This window comes from Hypanus sabinus, chromosome 8 (assembly GCF_030144855.1).
Source record: "Hypanus sabinus isolate sHypSab1 chromosome 8, sHypSab1.hap1, whole genome shotgun sequence".
Taxonomy (NCBI): domain Eukaryota; kingdom Metazoa; phylum Chordata; class Chondrichthyes; order Myliobatiformes; family Dasyatidae; genus Hypanus; species Hypanus sabinus.
The window spans coordinates 124,560,006-124,584,747 of record NC_082713.1 but is presented as its reverse complement, the minus strand read 5'-3'; the positions used below and the strand labels follow the sequence as shown (position 1 = coordinate 124,584,747).

The 24,742-nt window shown below is 40.0% G+C and overlaps 1 protein-coding gene across 1 annotated transcript in view; it reads left to right on the top strand.

Annotated features, from left to right (window-relative positions):
• The first annotated feature begins 403 nt into the window (after positions 1 to 403).
• Positions 404 to 24,742, top strand: part of creb3l2 (cAMP responsive element binding protein 3-like 2) — a 74,291-nt gene continuing 49,952 nt past the window's right edge. Inside the window, exon 1 of the mRNA XM_059977766.1 lies at positions 404 to 2,176. Coding sequence (XP_059833749.1) covers positions 1,871 to 2,176 — 306 coding nt within the window. The 5' untranslated portion in view covers positions 404 to 1,870. The remainder of the gene's footprint in view (positions 2,177 to 24,742) is intronic.

Sequence of the window (24,742 nt, the reverse complement as noted above, 5' to 3'; positions counted from 1 at the left end):
GCACAGGTTCAGCAGTGCTATTGAATTAACTCAGTGAATCCAGTGGAGGGAAATGGATAGATTCACTGTTAGAAGACCTTTAATCTGGAGCATAGGGTTACCTAACAACCATCTTTCATTGGAGATAGTGAACTCTCAACTAACAACAATGTTGGTACACAAGATTCATTTGGTAAGTAGTGGAACAGCTTTAGCTGTTAGAAAGTAAGACACCCCATATCCAGCTCTTCTAGTTACCCTCTTTATTTGGCTAGTTACTCTGATTAGTTGGTTATTCAATTTATTGTCCCCAGGAAAGTGTTTGGTCTTCACTAGAGTTACTCAGCTCCAATCTCCATGAAGCATTGCAATTTCCTATGGAGAGATTCAGCTGGCTGAGCTTGGTCAGGTCAAGTCAAATTTATTTATAAAGCACCTTTAAAAACTGCTGTACAAACCATAACAGGTTACTAAAATCACAAATACAAGAAACACAGATATAAACAAGAAGGCACCCAGCTCCTAGGCACAAAATAAACAACACATGAGCCTAGGCACAACCCAAAAATCAGCCACATCAGGAAGATTCAAAAGTGAATAAAGTTTTGAGCCTGGACTTAAAAGAGTCAATGGAGGGGGCAGATCTGATAGGGAGGAGAATGCTGTTCCACAGTCTAGGGGCTACAACAGCAAAAGCATGGTCACCCTTGAACTTAAATTTAGATTTCGGGACAGCCAGGAGCCCCAAGTCAGCCAACCTGAGAGACCTGGAAGTAGAATAAGTGGTTAGAAGGCCTGCGATATAGGAGGGGGCCAGCCCATTTAGGGCTTTATAAAGAAACCTTAAAATCAATTCTAAACCGTACTGGTAGCCAGTGGAGAAATGCCAGAATAGAAGTAATATGGTCCCTCTTCCAGGCACCTGTCAGGAGCCTGCCTGGGGCGTTCTGAACCAGTTGCAGACAGGACAGGGATGACTGACTAATCCCAGTATGCAGGTAGTTGGAATAGTTCAACCTCAAACTCTTTGCCCATTAAAGTTCTGCCTTTCCAACTTCTCCTTCACCAGCCACAGTTCTCACATCCACCACATTAAGTACCTCAAAGTTCAAAAATAAATTTATTATCGAAGTATATGTTACCATGTACTACCTTGATTCATTTTTTTGCATGCCTTTCAAGAACATAAAAAAGTACAATAGAATTTTACGAACAAAAATCATTAAAGATTGACAAACAACCAATGTGCAAATGGACAAAGTGCATAAATAAAAATAACTGAGATTTTAAAAGTTGTAAGGAGTCCTTCGAAAGTGAGACTGTAATAGGATCAGTTCAGAGTAGTGGTGAATGAAGTCATCAACGCTGGTCCTGATGGTTGTAGGGTAATAACTGTTCGTAAATGTGTGCTGTGGGAACTAAGACTCCTGAACCGCCTGCCCAATGGCTGTACCGAGCCGAGCACATGGACTGGATGGTGAGAGTCTTTGACGACAGAGGCTGCTTTCTTGTGGCCCAGCTCCATCTAAATAGACTCACTGGTGCGGAGAGCTTTCCCTATGATGGACTGGAATATGTCTACCAGTTTCTGTCAACTTTTCCGTAAATGGACATTAGCATTGCCACACAAGACCGTGTTGCTCTCCAGTGTGTAGCTATATAAGTTTGTCAAATTATTTGGTGACATGCCGAATCAACGCAAATCTCGAAGTAGTCACCGTCGTGCCTTCTTTGCGCCTTGCTTCCGTCCTGTGCAATCAGTTTATGAAGGAATCAGCCACAAGCTTTCTCTGAACTGCTGATCAGATTCGCTGTTGAGGGTGTAAGGCGATCGCGCGTTCCCCTGCCTCCCGTCCAGCGAGCGCCATTGGGACGCGGGAACCGAGCCAAGATGGGGGCGACTGGTAGAAGGCGGGCCAGAGCGCAAGGCGAAGTGTCTCAAAGCGATTGGTTGAACCATTTGCCAATAGCAAAGGGGGACTTCGGCGGCTTGCTGCCGATCCATTGGTTGAGGCGGCCGTCTGTCAAGGTTAGCTGCGTGCTTCCGGCCAAGGTGGGTGAAAACACAGGGCGAAGTGACAGGCCGAGCGGCGCGATGGAAGCGTTAGACAGTGAGAACATGGACCCCCTTCAGTGGGACACCAAGCTCAGCGAGCTGAATCTCTCCACGGGGAATTGCGATGCTTTCTGCGCGACGGTAGGAGCCCTCGACTATTACCTTTGTGTTCGGGGTTGAGACACAGCAGAACTTCCAGTCCCCGAGTATGGTTTGGCTCGGCTCGGAGTGCGACGACTCCTGCTGTCTGCGGCTATTTAAAAAAAATGTCAGTCCAATCCAAAGTTAGTTTCTCAGCCCCTGTCTGGTTTTCGGGGGCTTGTGTTGAGAACAGTTCTGGGTAAAGAAGCAACAGACAAAGCCCTGGGGAAACTGAGCGAGCCTGGCAGCATCTGTAGGCAATCGACGTTCCCCTTTAACTCGGCTGTCAGCTCTCCTCCATAGATGCTGCCTGACCTGCTGAGCTCATCCTGCGCTTTTTGTGTTGCTCCAGATTCCAGCATCCGCAGTCTGTTGTGTGACGGAGGAGACTGACTTAGCCCTTGGCATGAATTGGCACCGACAACACCTGGAACTAAAACTTACTAATTGAGTCCAGGCTGAAGAAATACATTGTTTAGTCCTAAGTAAAATTTTCCCTTGTTAACAACATCCTTCCTTAATTCTGTATTTCAGCTCCTTTGACATACTGCTTGTGTTGATCATTGCCTGCTGATTATTTTGGTTGCCTTGATTAAATAGTTTTTTATATAATGTAACTGATGCAAAGTAATTGCATCCTTTCATGCTGAAGATTGTTGCTTGGAATTTGAGTAGTTTTGAACATACTTGTGTGATGGAGGTAGACTTAGCTGGGATGCACTAACTGCATATTTCAAAATCCTAAAAAGTGAGGCTGGAATTTGCTATTACCTGTAATTGAAGTAAATACTATAGTCGTATTTAAGAGATCAGCTTTATTTGTCGCATGTAGATCAAAACATAGAGTGAAATTCATTGTATGCCTCAATGACTAACTCACGGCAAGGATGTGTTGGAGGGCAGTCCACAAGTGTCACCGTGCTTCCGGCGCCAACAAAGCATGCCTACAACTTACTAATTCTAACCTCTACATTTTTGGAATGTGGGAGGAAACCAGAGCACCTGGGGGGGGGGGTAACCCACACTGTCTCAGAGACAGGCGTAGGAATTAAATCCCTGTCTTCTGATCACTGACACTGTAAAGTGTTACACCTACCACTAACCCGCTGTGTTGTTAGTAAGATGGATAGAAAAGTATGTGAAAGTAATCTCTCCTCTGAGTTTTGATTTTAATTTCAAATATCTCTCTGGGGGTCTTGAGTACAAAATCCAGACTGATCCGAAACCTTCGTGAATCTAGACCATTGAACTCAGTCACCCTTCATAGGTTAATCTACATCCCAGGTTTCAATATAATAAATCTTAAAGTATTCTTACAACACTGGGAGTAAGGAGTAGATGATTTTGCCCATCAAGTCTGCTCATCCATGGTAAGATCATGGCTGATCAGACTGTAATTTCAGTTATCCATTTTCACCTATTTCTGGAAAGCTTTCATTCCCCTGATAATCGAGAACCTATCCACCTTTCACCTTTAAACATATTCAAAGCTTCCCTTATTCAAAAGGAGATGGAATCTGAGCTCCAAAGATTCATGACCACTTAAGAGCTTTGTATTTTGTTTGCCTCAAATGGGCAACCTCTTACTTTTAAATTAGGTTCTTGATTCTCTCGCATAAAGTAATGGCATTTCCACATCCATCCTCTCAAGACTTCTTGAGACCTTTTATATTTCTACCATGTCCTGTCTCCTCTTTTGAACTCCAGTGGATAAAAACGTAGTCTGTCAAACCATTCCTCATTGAACACCCATCCCAATCTAGGTTTCAGGAGGTTACATAGACTGTACAAAGTTTTCCAGATGTGGTTGTAACAATGCCATATATAACTAAAGCGTAACTTCCCTATATGTGTGTTCAGTTTCCTTCACAATAACTGAGATCATTTTAGTTTCAGAAGTAAACAAATTTTTGGATTAGTGAACAAAAATACCCTGTACAGAAATATCCATGATGCATTTTGTCCAGTCTTTATGATTTACAAAACTTTGCTCAACAAGATGCTTTCCAGGCATGCATCTTTATGCAATTTTAAAATAACCATGCAGAATATCTGTTGGTTCCCCTTCATCTGCAGCATGTTACCGTATCCTCAGTCTATCTGTCTTTGTTTTGAATGCTTTGAGCATTTGGATATGGAGCCATCAGTCTTGTCTAATTATCTCTATCCATTCTTGTCACAGTCTGTTTATCATTTCACACATTAACACATCTCTTTCTATCCTTGTCTTACTTCATCTTTCAAACTTTGAAAACTTGCTCCAAACATTCTCTCTACTTGCTTCTCTAGTTCTTTAAATCCTGAGTTTGCAGCTGTCCAGCTTCCATTTACTAGTGCATTGGGATCCACTTCTATCACACCGTACATTAATCATTCTTATCTTACTTGTATGTGCTTGGTAAGGCTCCTGTATCATACTGATGGAATACTGCACTATTGGAGATGCTGACTTTTGAGAAGAGAATTTAAAGTGAGGCTTGTATGTTTTCTCAGTGGAAGTAGAGGGTTCCATGGCACTTTTTTTTAAAAGAGCATTGAGTTCTTTATGGTGTTCTAGCAAGCAGTTATCACTCAGTCACTGTGTGGATTCCCTCATCTTTATCACTTTGCCAATTGCATTTGGTTGCAACACACGCACAAAATACTGGTTAGGGAGCATTCATGGAAAAGAATAAACAGTCAATGTTTCAGGCTGAGACCCTTCAGCATTTTGTGAACGCTGCTTTGGATTTCCAGCATGTGCAGAACTTCTCATGTTTGTAATTGGATTTGGTTGCAAAGTTTCCACCATTATAACAGTAGCAATAATTGTCCAACCTGATGGCATGAAAATCAATTTTTTTTAGTTTAAAAAAAATCCTTTCCCCTCCCTCCTTCTTCTGTTCCCCACTCTGGCTCCTTACCTCTTCTCACCTGTCTATCATCTCCCCCTGGGTCCCTCCTCCTTTCTTCTCTCCTCTTGTCTCCTATCAGATTCCTCTCTCAACAGCCCTTTACTTTTCCTGCCCACCTAGCTTCACCTATCACCTAACCTTCTTCCCTCCCCCACCTTTTATACTACTGTCTTTCCCCTTCCTTTTCAGTCCTGAAGAAGGGTCTAGGCCCGAAACATCGTCTGCTTATTCATTTCTATAGATGTTTCCTGACCTGCTGAGTTCCTCTGGCATTTTGTGTGTGTAACTTTGGATTTCCAGCATCTGCAGAATTTCTCATGATTAGTATTTCTAGTGTACTTCATTAGAGTTTACAAACTACTTTAGGACAATTATGTCTGGTACATAAGTTGGGAGATGAGAATAGAGAGGAGTGCATCATTTCTGTGTTGTAAATTCAGTTTAGATCTGCTTGTGAAGTTGTGAAAATGCCATGAGTTCAGTGACTCAGAAGAAGCAATAACATTAATGGGGGCAACTTGTAGTTGATTACTTGATGGAGTTGTATATCTATTCCCTTTCTTTACAGAGGTTACTGGGTATATATACAGCAAAATTACTATTGTATTTACATTGGGGTGTCATTACTGAGAACCTCTAAATGCTGGAGTTGCTTTCTGACAAGATTAAAGGAAATTATGTTGTTGGATGTTACAATAAGAAGAGACACAATTTGTAGTAAAATGTAGGTTTAGTGCTATTTATTACCATGGAGGATTCAGCCAAATGTGCATGTGCAAAGTTATCCAGAAATTATTAGTGACTCTCTGTTGCTCCACACAGTACTTACTTTACAGACTTTTCCACTAATCAGCAGGAATAAGTGCTAACAAACTAATCTCCCTATTTTAAAAAAAAAAGAAGCGTTGTAATTTTTATTGTTTGTTCCATGAGAAAGTTTTAAAGATGTACTAATCTATAATTACAATTTAAGCATTTCTCTAGCACAGATATAAATGTGATAAATTGTGTTTGCCAGAATAGCTGTTTGAAGGCTGGATGCAGAGGTCATTTCTGCCCCTTGAATTCAGTGGTGAGGTCCAGTGGATGAGTACTCAGTACTGGAATTTCAAGCTAGCTTTTTATGCTTAAATTGCATTTGAGGGTTTTTTTGATACTGGAATCTTCTGCCAAGTTTGTTTATTCATTCCCTGTTAAAGAGAATCATACTTTTGTTTTCAGGGGAAAAATGGGATTGGTTCATGTGAACCCTAAAGTCAGTGTGCCCTTTGATAAATTATAATTGTGTAATTGCTATTCTGCAAATTATTACATGATTAGTATGCTTAAACTTTGGCCTTACTCGTTTGAATTGGAATTTGGAATTGTTTGTATTTTTATTTGATGACTAATTTGCCTGCAAAGTTATTCCGTGTAAATAAACAGGCCTTTAAAGAACTAATCACAGCTCAGCTTGCATGTATGTGCTCACATGTGTGGAATATGTGAATACGTACAATTTAACTCCTCACTCTAAAGATATCAAGGACTGTACAGGCCAGAAGTCAAAGTATTACTGATAATCAGAGTTGCTACCAAGTACTGATCCAGTTGTCACTAAAATCTGATGAAAGGTCAGTTTTGATGACATCACCCACGAAGTGTCAACTCTTTTTCTCATTATTCCATAATCTTTTTGGTTATTTTCAGCATTTTTGACTTATTTCACATGTAAAATATTATACTTAAATTTCATAGTGTAAAATTCTTTAAGTTTCATGGATATTTTGGTCAGCAAATCTGTGGAAACATTTTTTATATATTTTAAATAAACCTAAAAATACTAAAAATATTTATATTGTCTCAGCTAAAACATATTGTAAGTTATTTCTCCATTTTAGTCAGCTGTACTTCTGTATTCAAATTAATGGCAACCTTTTCTTGTGTCAGTCCAACATGGCATAGGAACAGCAAGCTGGCCAATTTCCTAGCATGAACGCTGAGATGCTGTGAAAATCGCAAGCAGTCCAAATTGGGCAGTATTCCAATGCATGGAAGTACTTCAGTCTTTTTCAAAATGTGTTCCAACATCTGCATGATCACAAGTCTAAATGTACAGGACTGCTAGCATGTCTGCAGAAGATTCAAGGTTTTTTTCAGATTTACAACAACGGAATAGGCTTAGGTAATTCTTCCACATCATAATACTTCAATATTTACACTGCCACAAGAAAGCAGCATCCATCATCAAGAACCCCCACCATCTTGCTGCTGCCATCAGGAAAGAGGCCTTGCATCTAAAAACGCTAAATTAAGGAACAGTTCCTTCAACAATCAGGCTCCTGAACTAGAGTGGATAACTTCACTCGCCTCGGCACTGAACAGATTCCACAACTTATGGACTCACTTTCAAGGACTCTACGATTTCTGTTCTCAGTATCAGTTATTTACTATTTATTTATTAGTTTTTTATTTACTGTACACAGTTTTGTCTTGCTATGCATGCTCGCAAGAAAAAATCTCAGTGGTGTGTGGTGACAGATATGTACTTTGATAATAAATTTACTTTGAACTTTGAATTTATATAACATGACTTTAAAGTGAAATAATAATCTATGCCTAGTTTGCTTCACTTAAGTTGACTTTAAAACAAAACATACAATCACTGATCCTTGAACTGTTAACTTTTATAACAAAGCAAACTTTTGTTCTATACCTCCAATGCTGGTATATAGTTTCTAATATGTGCTGACCATAGTAATTCACTGAGGGGTGGTGATATTTTTCTTTTCACCACAGGTCACCGATTTTGCTCCTCCCCCCCCCCCCCAACCCCAATCCCACTCCTTACTTTTCATCATGAATTAAAATTGTTCCCCCAGCATAGGAATTGTATCAGACACTTGTTTTTCCATGTCTTATATTTTGCCTTCTGCCTTCTTCTATCATTGTAAGTGTACAAAAAATATTTAATTGAGTTGAGCTCCCATTGTAAAATGCATTTTTTAAAACATACAGAATAGGATCGTTTTCAATGTTCTTTTGCACAAATGATCATGGAAAGATGCATTACAAGTATGAATCATGACAATCTCATTTGTACAGTTGCAGAGTCTTTGTTACTTGAACTAGGTGAATTCACGTTTGTGTTCATAAACACATTAGAGATACACATGCTTAAGTTTTAACTTTGAGTGATAGAGAAACAAAATTGAACTAATTTTCATTGGAACAGTAAATTGGTAATTGTCATAATTAATGGCTGATCAGTAACTCTTAATTTCCTACAGTTGCTGCTCTGGTGAGCTTTGAGTGTCTTTAATGGTCAAGCAACTGAATGAAAGTGGGCTGAAAGAGGTTTCAAGTAATGATGTTCTTCAAGTTGGAATCATCCATGAATTTATGGGGTAATACAATGTGTGAACAATGAAAGATAAAACAAATAACTGGTTAGAAATATTGAATGCATCTTTGTTATGGACTTAACTGTTTAGTTAAGCTCAGCAGTTTATAGGTTTTTCCAATATTTGGTGAAGTATTTGCACTGTAGATGTAAAATACTGCTAGAAGTATTTTAGGTGGTACACAGGGATCATTCATCACCAGGGTGTAGAAGGCTTCAGATTGCACACACAGACTCCCTTTTGTTCATAATATTTTAAGTTACAATGAGCCCGATTGTGCCACTCTTCAGCCGATGGTACTGTGACGTGAGTACAACAGATCGTATCGAGCACAATCTTGACCCATGGCAGCCCATATTCTGCATTTTAAATGTGATCTGGAATCATTGTATTTAAGTGATAAAGATATTATGAATGAACAGTATTAATAATGTACCTGATTCTATAGCAGACATTAAAAGCTTCCAATACTAGCAAAAAATCACTGCAAGAAAGATGAGGAGCAAAGTCTGCTAAAGGGCCTTGGCCCAAAACGTTGACTGTTTATTCTTTTCCATAGATGCTGCCTGGCCAGCTGAATTCCTCCAGCATTTTGTATATGTTACTTTGATTTTCAACATCAGCAATTTTTTTCTTCTTTATGAGCAAAGATCCCCATCAGCGGGGTCCATCATCAAGGACACCCACCATTCAGGCTATGCCCTGTTTTCACTGCTGCCATAAGGAAGGAGGTACAGGAGCCATAGGTCCCACACTGCCAGGTCCAGGAACAGTTATTAACCTTCAGCCATCAGGCTCCTGAACTAGAGTGAATAACTTCACTCACCCCAACACTGAACTGATTCCACACCCTATGGACTCCCACTCAAGGACTCTCCAACTCATGTTCCCAATATTTACAACATTATTATTATTATTTTTATTTTTTATGTTTGCACAGTTGTCTTCTGCACATTGGTTGTTTATCCATCTTTGTGTCTTATATTTTATTGATTGTGTTTCTTTGTATATCCTGTGAATGCCTGCAAGAAAATGAAATTACATAAAAGTACTTTGAACTATTATCACCTAGAAGAAAGTACAAGGTCAACTAATGAGATTTAAGGCTGGTAAGTCGCTGTACCTGGTGGCCTGCATCCTCTTGCCTTAAGGGAAGTGTCTGTACATTATGGATTTTAAAAATTCCCTAATTTCTTGAGTGATTGACTGAGAGTGGACCACACAAAAGCTGTAACAGGGGAAACATAAAAGTCTTTATTCACATAGCAACTCTCCAGGAGAGACTCCATGAGGATCCAAGAGAACCTCACTCTGCTGACAAAATATTTTGTACTTCTTCACCACAAAGGTAACAATAAAAAAAATTAACTACCGTTTCAATTGCTATAAACACTTACAGTACTTAATTTTAACTCTTGGAAAATAGGTAAATTTACAGAATTACAGAGCAATGTGCACAAAATACTGGAGGAACTCAGCAAGTCAGGCACCATCTATGGAATTGAGTAAGGAGTTGATGATTTGGGCCAAGACCCTTCATCAGGACAGAACTGCATATTGCATTGGCAGCACATCCCAAATAGCAAAACCTTTAAAAATTCAATATCGGCGTCTGTTCCAAAGGCCTCTGAGTACAAACTGCAGACACCCAAAATAGAATCAATGAAAGACTGCACTAGCAGGGCAGACAACCAGTGTGCAAGAGGCAACAAACTGCAAATCCAAAAAGAAAGAAAAAATAATCAATAAATGACAAATATTGAGAATATAATATGAAGAGATATATCCCTTTTGTCACAATGTTGAACAGTGGCTCTGAATATACAACTAAGCTGAAGGTTAAGTGATAAAACAGACCTGTCCTGAACTGTGCATTAAGTGGTAGCGATTCACCGTTAGCTAATGGAAGGAACATTCAATCATTGACTTCCACAATGTAGTTAATCCATAATTGTGCTATGCATAATTTCAAAGCCCCAAGATGATCTCTAACAGTTTCTGCAAAGGACTCTTATTTAGAAAATGGCAAATTTATTATCCATATTCAAGAGATAGTAAAGAGCAAATAGCTTAATATCAGCTGGTGAGGGGTGTGGGTAATTTTGGGATCCATTATTAAAGAAATAAGTAGCAAGATAGCTACTGTAGAAGTTAATAATTTGAGAGAGTTGGCATGTTTTGTGAAGGAGAACTCATCTTTTAACATATGATCTGGAGTTTCAGAGTATTGGGAAGCTGTAGATTTCTTAAAGCTCCTTGATAATGTTCCATGTAAAAGATTTCTGTTCTGTGTAGCATAAGAGTTTACAGAGAAAATGTAGCACCTAGTGCCATTGTACATGAAAGACGAAGTGTTATTATGCAGTTGCAGCATGTAGTTGTGAACCAGAGAATGTTGGCCTTTATCGTAAGGAGGTTTTGGTACAAAGATGGGGAAGTCTTTCTGCAACTGTAAGTAAGTCCACACCTGAAGGACAGCACACTGCTTCAGCTTCCTCATTTATAAAGGAATATTTGTGTATTAGATGCAGTTAACAAAAGATTCATTTGGTTTTCTCCTGAGATGAAAAGTTATCTTCTGAAGGAAGACTGAGCTCATTAGAGTTGAGAAGAATGACAGGTTGTTTCCCTTTGAGGTGTCTGGAACATGGGTAAGTTTTCAGCTTTTAGAAATGTCCATTTAAGACTGTGATTTAAAAGGTTATTCTCTCTAGGGATGTTGAATCTATGGAATGCCCAGATCTCTGGTGGCGAAACCATTGAATAAGTTAAAGAAAAATTTTAGAATAGAGGGAAGTCTAGAAGTATAAATGTGAAGCCGAAATAAAATCAATGTGCTCATTCTGTTGTCAGTGAGAACTCCAGGTTGGTTGAATTGAATTGAATTTCGGTTTATTGTCATTTAGAAACCACAGCTGCAATGCAGTTTAAAAAATGAAACAACGTTCCTCCAGAATGATATTACAAAAGCACACAACAAAACAGACTACACCAGAAAATTCACATAACATTTGGCAATCCCCAAATCCAGAGTCCGGAGAGACTGCTGCGTATTAATATTGTGCTACCATTTTAGCGCGTTCCCTGGAAAGGAGCTCCAAACCCACTAGACAAAACAAGACTACCCAGACACACCAAGTTAGGAGACCAACTCTACCACCCAACAAATCAAAAACTAAAGCTACAAGACCTACACAAAACCATATAGTTACATATAGTTATAGTTAACATATAATTACAACAGTGTAGACAATACCATAATTGATAAAAACAGTCCATGGGCACAGTAAAAATAGTCCAAAGATGTTAGAAGACTATAAATTCGAAAGAAACCAGCACACAGTTTCCACAAGTCCTCAGGGTCCCAATAAACTCATCATCCGAGGCATGCGCAGAAGGGAATACCCCCACTATGGACTTCCACGGCACTGCCAGACTCAGCCTTGCAGACACAGCACACAATGAAAGCACAGCTGGACCTAGCCTCGCAAACGCAGCACACAGTGAAAGCACCCCGACCGCAGTGGACTTCGAGTCCATCGAACCTCCGACCATCCCCTCCAGCACAGCCTCTCTGAGCATCATACTCTGCCTAGCGCACTACGACACCCACACCACTGGCCACTGGCAACGCAACTCCGAGGACTGGGGGCCTGTTCTTCCCAGCAAAGGCCCGGACCTCACAGCAGCAACGAAGAAGGCCTTCCTGGAGATTTCCAGATGTTTCTCCGTGCTCCCACGTCCATTTTTCATCAGATTAGGATTCTGCACGGCTCCCCACTTGACAAATAACAGACATCAGCTCTGGAGAGGCCGCTGCAAACTGTGTCGCGCCGCCATCTTGAAGCATGAATGTTGTATCTTGAAGCATGAAAGTTGTATCTGGTGTTTCTGAGTTTGGAGTTCTGTCTAGGCAGGAACACCCCAGGTATGCAAGTCACCTGGTGTTCAAGGCCTAGTGTTCGAGATCTCATTGTCAATGTGTGTGAAATTTGAGGCCTGATGGCTGAAGCCCTGGGTCTATGAGTGTACAAGCCTACTTGGGAAGTCAGAGGCCCAATATCTGTGTCTACAAATCCACTGGAAGCTGGAGGTCCAGAGGTGTGCTGTCCTAGGGTTAGAAGATCGTATATATGTTGAGAGGAAAGGTATTTTTTTGTTTGGTTGAATATTATGGGCATGCTATGTTGGCACCAGAATGTGTGGCGGCATGTGTGAGCTAAACCCAGCGCACCCTTGGATTGTGTTGTTTCTTAATGTAAACGACGCATGTATGCTTTGATGTAAATGTGATGAATAAATAAATCTGAACCTTGTGTCTGTTCTGAAAGCATTTCAGGTAGCTTGTTCTAAATCATGAATATCTGTGGCTGTGAAGCTCTGCACTGTGAAACAACCACCATTTCCCACCCACCCCCATCAATGCATGTACACCAATGCATCGTTTAGTGTCATACTCCCAGAATATATCATTGTATTTATATATTAAACCTTTTTTTAAAAAAAACAGATGAGATCATGGTGGATGCCTGAAAAATTGTGTGAAAGAGAAAGACTTTAAGAGTATTGTAAAATAAATTTAACAAGGGGAAGGTTTGGGCTGGAAAATGTAGAGCATATAGTCAAACTAGTTCAAGTTGCCATCACCACTGGTGAAGCAATTACATTTGCAAGTTCCCAAGATCCCAGAAATGGAGGAGCAGAAGTGAGGCTGGAGGAGATTATGTTGGAAGATGTTACACTGGAAAGAATTACTTCCTACAAAGCGAAACCAATAGCATGAATGGCAGCAATGCTTCACTACCAGATGAACTCAATGCCTTCTATGCCTGCTTTGAAAGGGAGAATATAACTACAGCTGTGAAGATCTCTGCAGTATCATTCCCACAATCCTGATTGAGAAGTTTCAGAACCTAGGCCTCTGTACCTTCCTCTGCAATTGGATCCTCGACTTCCTAACTGAAGACCACAATCTGTGCAGATTGGTGATAACATCTCCTCCTCGCTGACGATCCACACTGGTGAACCTCAGGTGTGTGCTTAGCCCACTGCTCTACTCTCTCTATGTCTGGCTAGGCATAGCTCATACCATCTATAAATTTGCTGATGGTATAACCATTGTTAGTAGATTCTTGGATGGTGATGAGAGGGTGCACAAGAGCGAGATGTATCAACTGTTGGAGTGGTGTCACAGAAGCAACCTGGCACTCAATGTCAGTAAGACGAAAGAGCAGATTGTGGACTTCAGGGAGGGTAAGACGAAGGAACACATACCAATCTTCATAGAGGGATCTGAAGTGGAGAGAGTGAGCAGTTTCAAGTTCCTGGATGTCAAGATCTCTGAGACTACTATTACTGCTAGTACTCTGAGACTACTACTACTACTGCTACTGCATAGGACCAAAAGAAGCTGCAGAGGGTTGTAAATTTAGTCGGCTCCATCTTGGGTACCAGCCTACAAAGTACCTAGGATGTCTTCAAGGAGCGGTGTCTCAGAAAGGCAGAGTTCATTATTAAGTACCCCCAGCACCCAGAGCATGCCCTTTTCTCACTGTTACCATCAGGTAGGAGGCACAGAAGCCTGAAGGTACACACTCAGTGATTCCGGAACAGCTTCTTCCCCTCTGCCATCTGATTCCTAAATAGACAGCGACTACTACCTCACTTTTTAAATATATATTTCTGTTTTTTGCATGATTTTAATTTATTCAATATATGTATACTGTAATGATTTACTTATTTATTATGATTTTTTATTCTATATTATGTATTACATTGAGCTGCTGCTGCTAGGTTAACAAATATCACAACAGCTGCCAGTGATAATAAACCTGATTCTGAACTGAAGACGAGGATGAGAAATTTTAAGTATAAGCATTGCTTATTCAGAAGCCACTATTACTTGCCAAGCTCCATGGGTAATGGGTGAAAGGAACTTGGTACTTGTTAAGAGATAGTCAGCAATGTTCTGAAGGATCCTTGATTTACAGGGGGTAGAGTGACAAATGCTGGCCAGAAGTGTCTTAGAAAATTTCAAGGCTGGAAATGACAAAGGTGTGGATGAGGATTTTAGTAACAGATGAACTGACACTGGTGGAGTATCTCTATACTGGAAATAGGCAATATTAGCAATGTAACAGATATATAGTATGATTGGAAGTGCATCTGGTATTATATGACATCAAGACTGCAAATATTTTGGTTCCATTTCAAACAATTTCCTATGAGAAGACTAAAGTCTATGGTATAAAGTGAGTCATAGACTAACCCAAATGACTCTGGACTTCTTAATAAGTTGCTACAGTATATTGTAAATCATTCATTGCTGGATATTGGTCTGTCACCTTCCAGTTTTGGAGTTCCTGACAAAACATTCCAATTGCCTGTGTTCAAATCACAGAATCTTGCACAAGTTCAGTTAATTCAAGACTAATAGTTCTCTGCAATTAAGTTGCAGTTCTCCTTTTTTTGGTGTCACAGATATGCTGCATATAGTATTAATATCCACACAAATATCCCAGAATACGATAAGAGAAACTTGTGTCTGTTACCCTGTTGTGGGAATTTGCTCAACTGAAGAGCTGGTGATGATTGACCACAGAGGGAGGAAACCAGAGGTCCTTGAGCCAGTCTTTATCAGGGGATCAGAGGTGGAGAGGGTCCATAACTTTAAATTCCTCAGTCTTATTTCCAAGGATCTTTCCTTCGACCAGCACATAAGTGCCACTGTAGAGAAGGCACAGCAGCACCTCTACTTCCTCAGGAATTTGTGAAGATTCAGCATATCATCTAGAACTTCTATAGATGCACAGTGGAAAGTATATTGACTGGTTGCACCAATGCTCCTAAACAGAAAAGCTACAAAAGGTAGTAGATAAGGCCCAGTCCATCACACGTAAAGCCCCCTACACCACTGAACATGTCTACAAGAAGCAACGTTGCAAGAAAGCAACATCCATCATCAGTGACCCACACCAGACAGGCCATGCTCTATTCTCACTGCTGCCATCAGGAAGGAGGTACAGGACCCTCGGCACCCACACCACAAGGTTCAAGAACAGTTATTACCCTCAACCATCAGGCTCCTGTACCAGAGTGGATAACTTCACTCACCCCCAACAATGAACTGATTCCACAACCTATGGACTCACTTTCAAGGACTCTACAGCTCCTGTTGTCAATATTGTTTATTACTTTTTTTACCTTTTATTGTTATTATGTTTTTCTTTTTGTAATTGCACATTTTTTTGTCATTTTTCACATTGGTTGCTTGTCTTTGTACATAGTTTTTCATTGATTCTATTGTGTTTCTATGTATATATTGTGAATGCCCATATGCAAATACATCTCAGGGTAGTATATGGTGACATATATGTACTTTGGTAATAAATTTACTTTGAACTTAGATTTCTACTAAAACTGGGCTTGTGTGGTTTCTTTCGGGAGCTGTATGAAATGCATTCAATTGATATCATTCGTGCTAAGGTGAATCTTGCATGGCAGTGACCAGGTCAAATTCCCAATGGATCCCACCAAACCATAGCTGATCACTAATGCATTCTAACCCTGGAACAACTATTTAATCCCTGAATTGAATATTAAACAATGAGTATGATTTCTAGGATAAGATCTTTTATTTGATGGAGTACCTCCAAAAATTTGGATATTCCTGTTTCTCATAGCCAATTGAGGATATAGAAGTGATTAAAATGCATTTCTCTACCAATGTATTTGGTTTACCACAACTTTCCATTTTATTTTGATCTTGGCTGTCCACATGTCAAACTGATTTTAAAAAATAAATAATTTATTCAGTGAATATCTTGTAGGAAGCATTTTCATTATTAAGCTGCAGGGATTCTATGCCACTTCAATTTCAGTGAATTGCTTCCTTGGTTCTACTGATCCTAACAGTTGCTGCACTGATCATGGTTGGATCAAAAATTTGGAGAAGTGGAAGAGTAATTGGCTTCTTAATGGAAAATACCTGCTTTTATCTGCATCTAAGTGTTTTCCTTGTGAACTTTGATGTGAAATGCCTATGCGTGGATATTTGGGAGATTAGGTTGGCTGTACCAGTTGGATTGGCACTAGTTTGAGGTGCCTAGAACACTTCAAGAAATAGAATGAGTTTGACTGTAGTAAATTCAGAAGGATTTCTCTGCCAACTTCCAGTGAGGGCAGGTCATCATAAGAGTCTTCTTCAACTGTGGCTGAATTACAGCCCTCTGAATTGCATTTTGGATCTGTATGATGACCTAGTACTCGCAATCTCCCATTATGACATTAAGAAGGATAAAGGGAGCAGCCACAACCATCATGCACATCCTTTTTCCAAGCAGAATCACAGTTGAAAAGGCCTTGCAAAGGCACCTCTCTGCCCCTTTGGTTTGGGGAGAAGGGTTGGGGAAGCAACTCTCCAGAGATAACTGAGGGCAGAAGTCCAGCAAGAAACCTGAGACCTAAACAATAAATAGTGGGTACAAAGAATGCAGGCAAGTTAGAAACTCCATAACATACATGCTCTAAAGCTGTTGTGGACCAAATACCTGTAGCCATAAATGACTCAAATCTAAGGGTGACATTGCCCTATCTGTAGCAGATTCCAAAATCCCAAATTGGCTTCACTAATTATCTCAGAACCCACATAACAGGAATAGAAATGGGCCTTTGAATCCATGGAACTCCCTAAGAAGAAGACTACTCTATTTTAAGGCTAATAGTTGTTTCCTTTAGTGGGAGAGTCTCGGAACATAGGGGCACAGCTTCAGAATACAAGGACGTCCTTTTGGGACAGAGATGTGGTGAATCTGGGGAATTCAATGCCACAAATGGCTTGGAGGCCAAGTCATTGAGTATATTTAAAGCAGAGCTTGATAGGTTCTTGATTAGTAAGGGCATCAAAGGTTACAGGAAGAAGGCAGAAGAATGGGGTTGAAAGAAATAATGAACAATGAAATTTTCAAAATGACCTGAGTCAGTCTGCTCCTGAGTCTTACGGTTTTGTGGTTTTATGGAATGAAGTGTTGCAGCCATAATGAACCATTGTTTTCAAGAAGGGATGCTAAGCTGTTCACTGTAAACAAGGATGGGAGGGACTGTATAAAATCTGATTGTGTTTCTGTTAGAAGATTTTATTTTACATTGGAGTGTGATTAAATTGCTAAAGTAAACCTGCATAAAATGCGAGCTTCGATTGATTTACAAATTTTCCAACAAACTGTGTATGTGAATTCTGATGGCATTCAGAGCTAGCTGATTGTAATGCATGCTGTACTGAAAGTGGTTGCAGCGTAAATAGAGTGCGCACAATCTCCTTTATTAAATTGCATAGAGAAAAACTATTTTACATTTGATGATATGGCAATCTTTTTCAGCTTCAGATTGCACCAGAATACATCTAATATCTTCTGAGAGCAGTATCATATTTGTTTTGCCCTATTTTAAATTGCACTAGCAGTGTTGGGCTCTTGCAGAGACGCTGCAGAATACACACGTCAGATTTGTTAAAGCTGGATCAGTGATTTTATTGGCTAATGGCCCAGATATATCTGGCAAGCTTACTTTGACATAGATTTATAGTTTTGAGACAAGTGTGCAGGAACTGGTGCTGCTGGCTATTATGAGTGATAATTCTTTGTATCTGGAGCTTGCATTATTTTTACTCACTGATTTGTTTTTTCATACTGAATCCAGTACATTTGTGGTAATAGGCACAGAAAATAAAGCTGAACAGCACACACAGCTGGAGGAGCTCAGCAGGTCAGGCAGCATCTATGGAAGGAATACATAGTCACTGTTTCAAACTGAGACCCTTCATCAAGACCGAGAAGGAAGGAGGCTGAAGCTAGAATAAGAAGGTGGGGGGAAGGGGAGGAGTACAAGCTGGCAGGTGATAGGTGAAACCAGGTGAGGGTGGGGAATAATGCTTGAGGTTTTTGTATTTTGTATCAGTTTTTACAGTAGAGGACACTCAAAATATCCCAACACTGGATAAACAGGGGGCTCTAGGGGGAGAGAAGCTAACTACGATTCAAATTACCAAGGAAATGGTACTTGATAAATTAATGGGATTGAAAGTGGATAAATCCCCTGGACCGGATGGCTTGCATCCTAGGGTCTTAAGGGAAGTGGTGGTCGGGGTTGTGGATGCATTAGTGATAATTTTTTAAAACTCGCTGGACTCGGCAATGGTCCCGGCAGATTGGAAAAATGCTAATGTAACTATTTAAAAAGGGCAATAGACAGAAGGCTGGGAATTATAGGCCAGTTAGCCTAACATCTGTGGTTGGCAAAATGTTGGAATCGATAATTATGGAAACAGTAACAGGGCATTTGGATAAACATAGCTTAATAGGACAAAGTCAGCATGGCTTTACAAAAGGGAAGTCATGTTTGACAAATTTGTTGGGGTTCTTTGAGGACATAACATATAGGGTAGATAAAGGGGAACCAGTGGATGTGGTGTGTTTGGACTTCCAAAAGGCATTTGACAAGGTGCCACACCAAAAATTATTACTTAAAGTAAAAAATCATGGGATTGGGGATAATATTCTGGCATGAGTGGAGGATTGGCTTTCTAACAGAAAACAGAGAGTTGGGATAAATGGTTTATTCTCAGACTGGCAGTTGGTGACTAGTGGTGTTCCGCAGGGGTGGGTGTTGGGACCCCAACTCTTTACAATCTATATTAATGATTTGGAGAAAGGGACTAAGTTCAACGTATCAAAGTTTGTTGATGACACAAAGATGGGAGGGAGTGTAATGAGTGCGGAGGACATTGAAACCCTGCAGGGGGCATAGATAGGCTGAGTGATTGGGCAGACATTTGGCAGATGAAATATAATACTGACAAGTGTGAGGTCTTGCACTTTGGCAGGAAAAATAATAGAGCAAGTTATTATCTAAATGGAGAGAAACTGTAAAGTGCTTCTGTGCAAAGGGATCTGGGGGTCCTGGTGCAGGAAACACAAAAAGTTAGTATGCAAGTGCAGCATGTGGTCAAGAGGGCCAATGGAATGCTGGCTTTTATTGCTAGGGGGATGGAGTATAAGAACAGGGAGGTCTTACTGCAGTTGTACCGGGTATTGGTGAGACCACACCAGGAGTACTGCGTGCAGTTCTGGTGTCCATATTTAAGAAAGGACATACTGGCTCTCGAGGCAGTGCAGAGAAGGTTCACTAGGTTAATTCCGGGGATGGGTGGGTTGATGTATGATGAAAGGTTGAGTAGATTGGGACTCTACTCTTTGGAGTTCCGAAGAATGAGAGGCGATCTTATTGAAACATGTAAGATTGTGAAGGGGCTTGATCGGGTGGATGCGGGGAGAATGTTCCCAATGATGGGTGAAACTAGGACTAGGGGGCATAATCTTAAAATAAGGGGATGCCGTTCCAGGACTGAGGTGAGGAGAAATTTCTTCACTCAGAGGATAGTGGGGCTGTGCAGTTTACTCCCCCAGAGAGCTGTGGAAGCTACTACACTCAATAAATTCAAAACAGAGATAGACACTTTCCTGGATAAAAATGGCATTAGGGGATACGGTGAGCGAGCAGGTAAGTGGACATGAGGCTAGGTTTAGATCAGCCATGTAATCTCCAGGACCAGTTTTCGATAGCCTGGATGGGTCGGAGAGGAATTTTCCAGAATTTTTCTCCTCAATTGGCAAATCGTTTTTTTTTTCCCCCGGGTGATCACGTGAGTTTGGGTGGGATGAATAATAAAATAAAATGGGCGGCATGGTGCCCTGTTGGTTGGCACTGTTGCCTTGTGGGATTCGGTGAAAACTAGAGTTAAGATTGGATCAGCCATGATCTTGTTGAATGGCGGAGCAGGCTTGAGGGGCCGATTGGCCTACTCCTGCTCCTATCTCTTATGTTGAGGTTCTGGTGAATAATTGACTCAAGATAGTTCCTGATAAATCCTCAATTTTACATTGCTAGTTAACAATAGCCTTTTGATGGACACATTGCTGTTACATGACAGCAATGTAAGTTTATACAAAAAGCTGTGATCTTAATCATCAAGGATGACCATCCCGTGGTGCATTTTAGAAAATCTACAGCCACAAATCTAATAGTATGCAGTGTGGCCTGATAGACTTCCTGTCTGAAATAAAAGCAGAAACTACTAGAGATACTTAACAAGTCAGGTGGCATCTCTGGAGAGAGAGGAAAACCATGTTTCAGGCTAGATGACCTTTCATCAGAATTGGAAAAAGTGAAAAATCTAGCACAGCTTACATTGCAGAAAGAGAGAGAGCTGGATAGAACAAAGGGAATATCTGTCATGGTGAGGACACCAAGATTTACTAGTAGTAAGTGCTGTTGAATCCACCTAAGGGAGGGTGATTAATGCATGCTAATCACAGCTAATTTTTCTAGAGTATCAATAGGCGACATTGTGAACAGTGGAGCAAAAGGGGGAAAAGTTGAAATGCTGGCTCAAGTAAATGGAAACCATAGTAGTTGCTGGATTCTGAAATAAAAGGCAATGGTGGAATATACACAGCAGTCAAGCAGCATCTGTAGTCAGGGATGGGGAAAGGGAATTAATGTTACCAGTCGACAAAGTTCCACCTGGGTTGTAGTTTTTCTTTTCGAATGAAGGAAGAGAATCTGTTTGTGTGAACCAAGCAGTGGGGATGAGTAAATAACACAGCTGCTTTCTAGTGATTTGTATGATGAGAGTGGTTATTAGCAAAATCTGACTGCATGCCATAATTCCTGCAGATGTGAAGTTAACATCTGACAGTAGTTACACTTGTCTGTTCATGTTTGCGTTTTTAAAATTAGTTTTATGGAAAGTTATTGAATGTCTTAAGCTGCTACTTTTGCCTCAAGCAGACTGCACCCGGGATTTGAGTGATTGGGATAAGTCTGTTACCATTCTAATTGAAGGATTGTAAAATAACAGGCTGAGGAGAAAGTATAAATTGGTACATATATTTACTGATATGGAGAAAAGAAAAAGATAGGATTTAAAAAAAAACAAAGCTCTACAATTAAAAAAAATATATAATGAAAGATTAAGATTTCAGGTTGGTAATTCAGTACCAGTGAAGTTGATGGGCAAGAGTTAGCTTTCATCACATCTGAAGGATGTAGATGAAAAGAGAAAAAAAATTGAGCTTATTTGATATCCACTTGATATATTCAGCAACTTGATTAAATGTGTGCCAAACATTGTAACATATCTCAGGCATAAGCTTTCCAGTTTCCTTCGGTAACACCCCATCTTTTGTCACCTGAATTTCCTGTGACGTATGTAACCAAGAATGCTGTTAGCCATGTTGTTTTGTAGGGAAGTAAATTACCTCTTTTTTTTTCCCTGCTACCTCAAATGGTCACCCTACATCTTTTACTATAATTTCTCTCCCTGCATTCCAGAATGTATCTATCCCCAATTCCCTTCATCTTCTTTCATCTTCAAAAACTCATGCAATTTTTTTCTATAGGGAGAAGCGCTGCCGATGTTCCGGGCCGAGACCGGAAACGTCGACGGTGCTTCTCCCTATAGATGATGCCTGGCCTGCTGTGTTCCACCAGCATTTTGTGTGTTGTTGTTTGAATTTCCAGCATCTGCAGATTTCCTCGTTTTTACAATTTTTTTCCTTGTGTCCTGCTGAATTTCTTTGTCACTGCCTGGTACATTAGGGACTTGTATATTTTGCTAAAGCTCTTGTGGTTAAGTGTAGTTTTTTTTTATGCTGACTATACTGCTTGAAGTAAACCACTTGACTTGCCAGAAGTAAGTTGGAGCTCTTGTATTTAATTTTGTGTTTCGCGAATACAGCAATAATTAATGAGATGCTATTTATTTTCAGAAGGCAAGCAAATCTTTTTCCAAGGTAACAGCAGTAGTAAATGCAAATTGGAAAAATAAATGAATACTTCTCAGCACTATATCCTTAAAAAAAAACACAAATTACATTGTGGGAACTGATTTGTAGAAAAACAGCCTTCTGGTGCTATCAGCAACAAACAGAATGAAAATGAATGATGCACAAAGTGTTGGAGGAACTTGGCAGGTCAGGCAGCAACTGTGGAGTGAATGGATGGTTGAGATTTCATTAAGACACTTCATTCTGTTACGTTCCTTTAATGTTGCTCCAGATTCCAGCATCTGCAGTATCTTGTGTCTCCTTTAAATTGAATGGGGTGAGTTTATTCCTGTTATAATAAAGTGGGAGTATCAACTTGGCTTTGCTTTAACAACCCCTGATCTTTGAAAAATCGAGTTGATCTTTAGTGTTCTCTTGAATACTGAAACAAAAAATCCTTTAATCACATATCTATTCAGCAGTCGTCACTTCTGTGCTTCTGTTTAGCTACAGAGCAATTGACTGAGCTGGTTTCTCAGTTCACTTTATTTAGACCTACAGTGTAATATTGATTTTTGACATGATTCCTAGCAATATTTGCTCCTTTTGTCTGCAAAAATGATAAAACCAATTTGCTTTTGTAATTTGAATCACCTTGCTTATGAGATATTAAACAAACATAAATGAAGTATGAGTTCTTGGTGCTACGGATTTAATTTCTAATTTGGATACTGTGTGGTTACGAGTATGGGTGGAATTTCTGTGTATGGTTGTTTGTAAAGGTCGATATGTAAATGAAAGCTTTGTGTGTGCACAGGAGTGTGGCCACCTAAGGATTTTGTTAATAAAGGTCCTTTTGAGAGAAGAAACTTTATCTGCAGATGGCATCCAGATGTGTGACTATCCTTTTTTATTCATGCTCATACCCAGGAGATATTTAGGCAGACTGATGTCTCAAGTGAATGAATAAGTAGTAGTTAATGTTAAGAATGTTAGACTTTGTTCTATGTTTATTGGGTTGTACCTCTGTCATACAGGATGCTTCGTTGTACTGGATTTCACACAGGATTGTCTTGCAGCTGCAATGCAGCATTCCCTTGAGAACACTAGGATTCCTAATTTGCAGCCCTCCAGCAGTTCACCTTTTTGTTAATTTTGAGGAGATGTTTGAGTGAAAGCTTTCAAGAACAAATGTAATTGTATAAATTGTGGCAGGATTACAGTGTTCACTCTGTCCTATATCAGTCAGCCTTGGGCTTGCTCAGAACTACTGTGTCTGAGATGGCCTGAGTATTGGATGCTGATATATCCATTGCTCTGCTGTATTGCTGAATTAAACATGAAGTTCAATGGTACAGCTGAAAGTGCTGGGTTTCTCAATTTTTTACTGGAGAATTTACTTTTATAATCTTAGGTTAGTCAAATCAGGCATAGGATCATAAACCCTTTTCAAATGACTTGGAGATTAGGTGGGAAATGGTTAAGTTTTCTTTAACATCACATGTTTGAGTTTCTGATAACTTTGTGATTGCATGTTTTTAATTTAACTTGTTAATAGTGAATTTCCATTCTTTTGTTTACAAATATCTTAAAGGTCAAAGTCTGGGCCATTCTGGGTGCTGACCTCAGATAGTTCATACGTTAAGACTTGGTCACCACTGAGGCTGCATCAGACTTCACCACATGACACCACTTTTGTTATAGGACAGATGTTATCAAACTGAATACAATTTGAGATCTGTGAGGATACAGATGTTATTCACAAGATGTTGCCTGAATTAGAGGGCCTGAGTTCATTGGAGAGGTTGGCCATGCTGGATCTTTTTCCTTGGAGTGAGGGATGCCTTCATTGAAATTTATAAAATCATGAGATGTATGGATAATGCGAATGATCTTTACCAAATTTAGGTAGTTGGGACATATAATTAAGGTGAGATTGAAAGCTAACCAGAGAGGTGGCTTCTTTACACAGAAGGGTAGTGAGTTCCTGGAATGAGCTGCCAGAGGAATTGGTCAAGGCAGATTCAGTTGCAACATTTAAGAGGCACTTGGATAGGTACATGGAGGGGAAACAGCTTGGATGGTTATGGGCTGAAATGCAGGGAGGATGCTGTCATTAGCATGAACCAGTTGGGCTGAAGGGCATGTTTCTGTGCTACATGACTCCATGAACTAGGGGCAAATACTTGACCAACTTTCTCCAATCAAGTATGGGTGGATGAGGAGCTTGTGCACAGCCTTAGTTGACAAGCCAAATCCAGCCCAGTTTGGCCCATCGTTCGTGTATTAGGCTTTGTACGGAACTGTTCCTCTGTATCATTGGTCTACAGAGGTGAAGATGGGACCTGTGCGCTGAGGATTTCTTACTTGCCTCAGCTATTATTTGGGGTCTGAGGCTGCTCGGATTGAATATTTTTAAAGCAAATGTGGATAAATAGTTACTTTCTTTTTAAATCTTTTTATTAG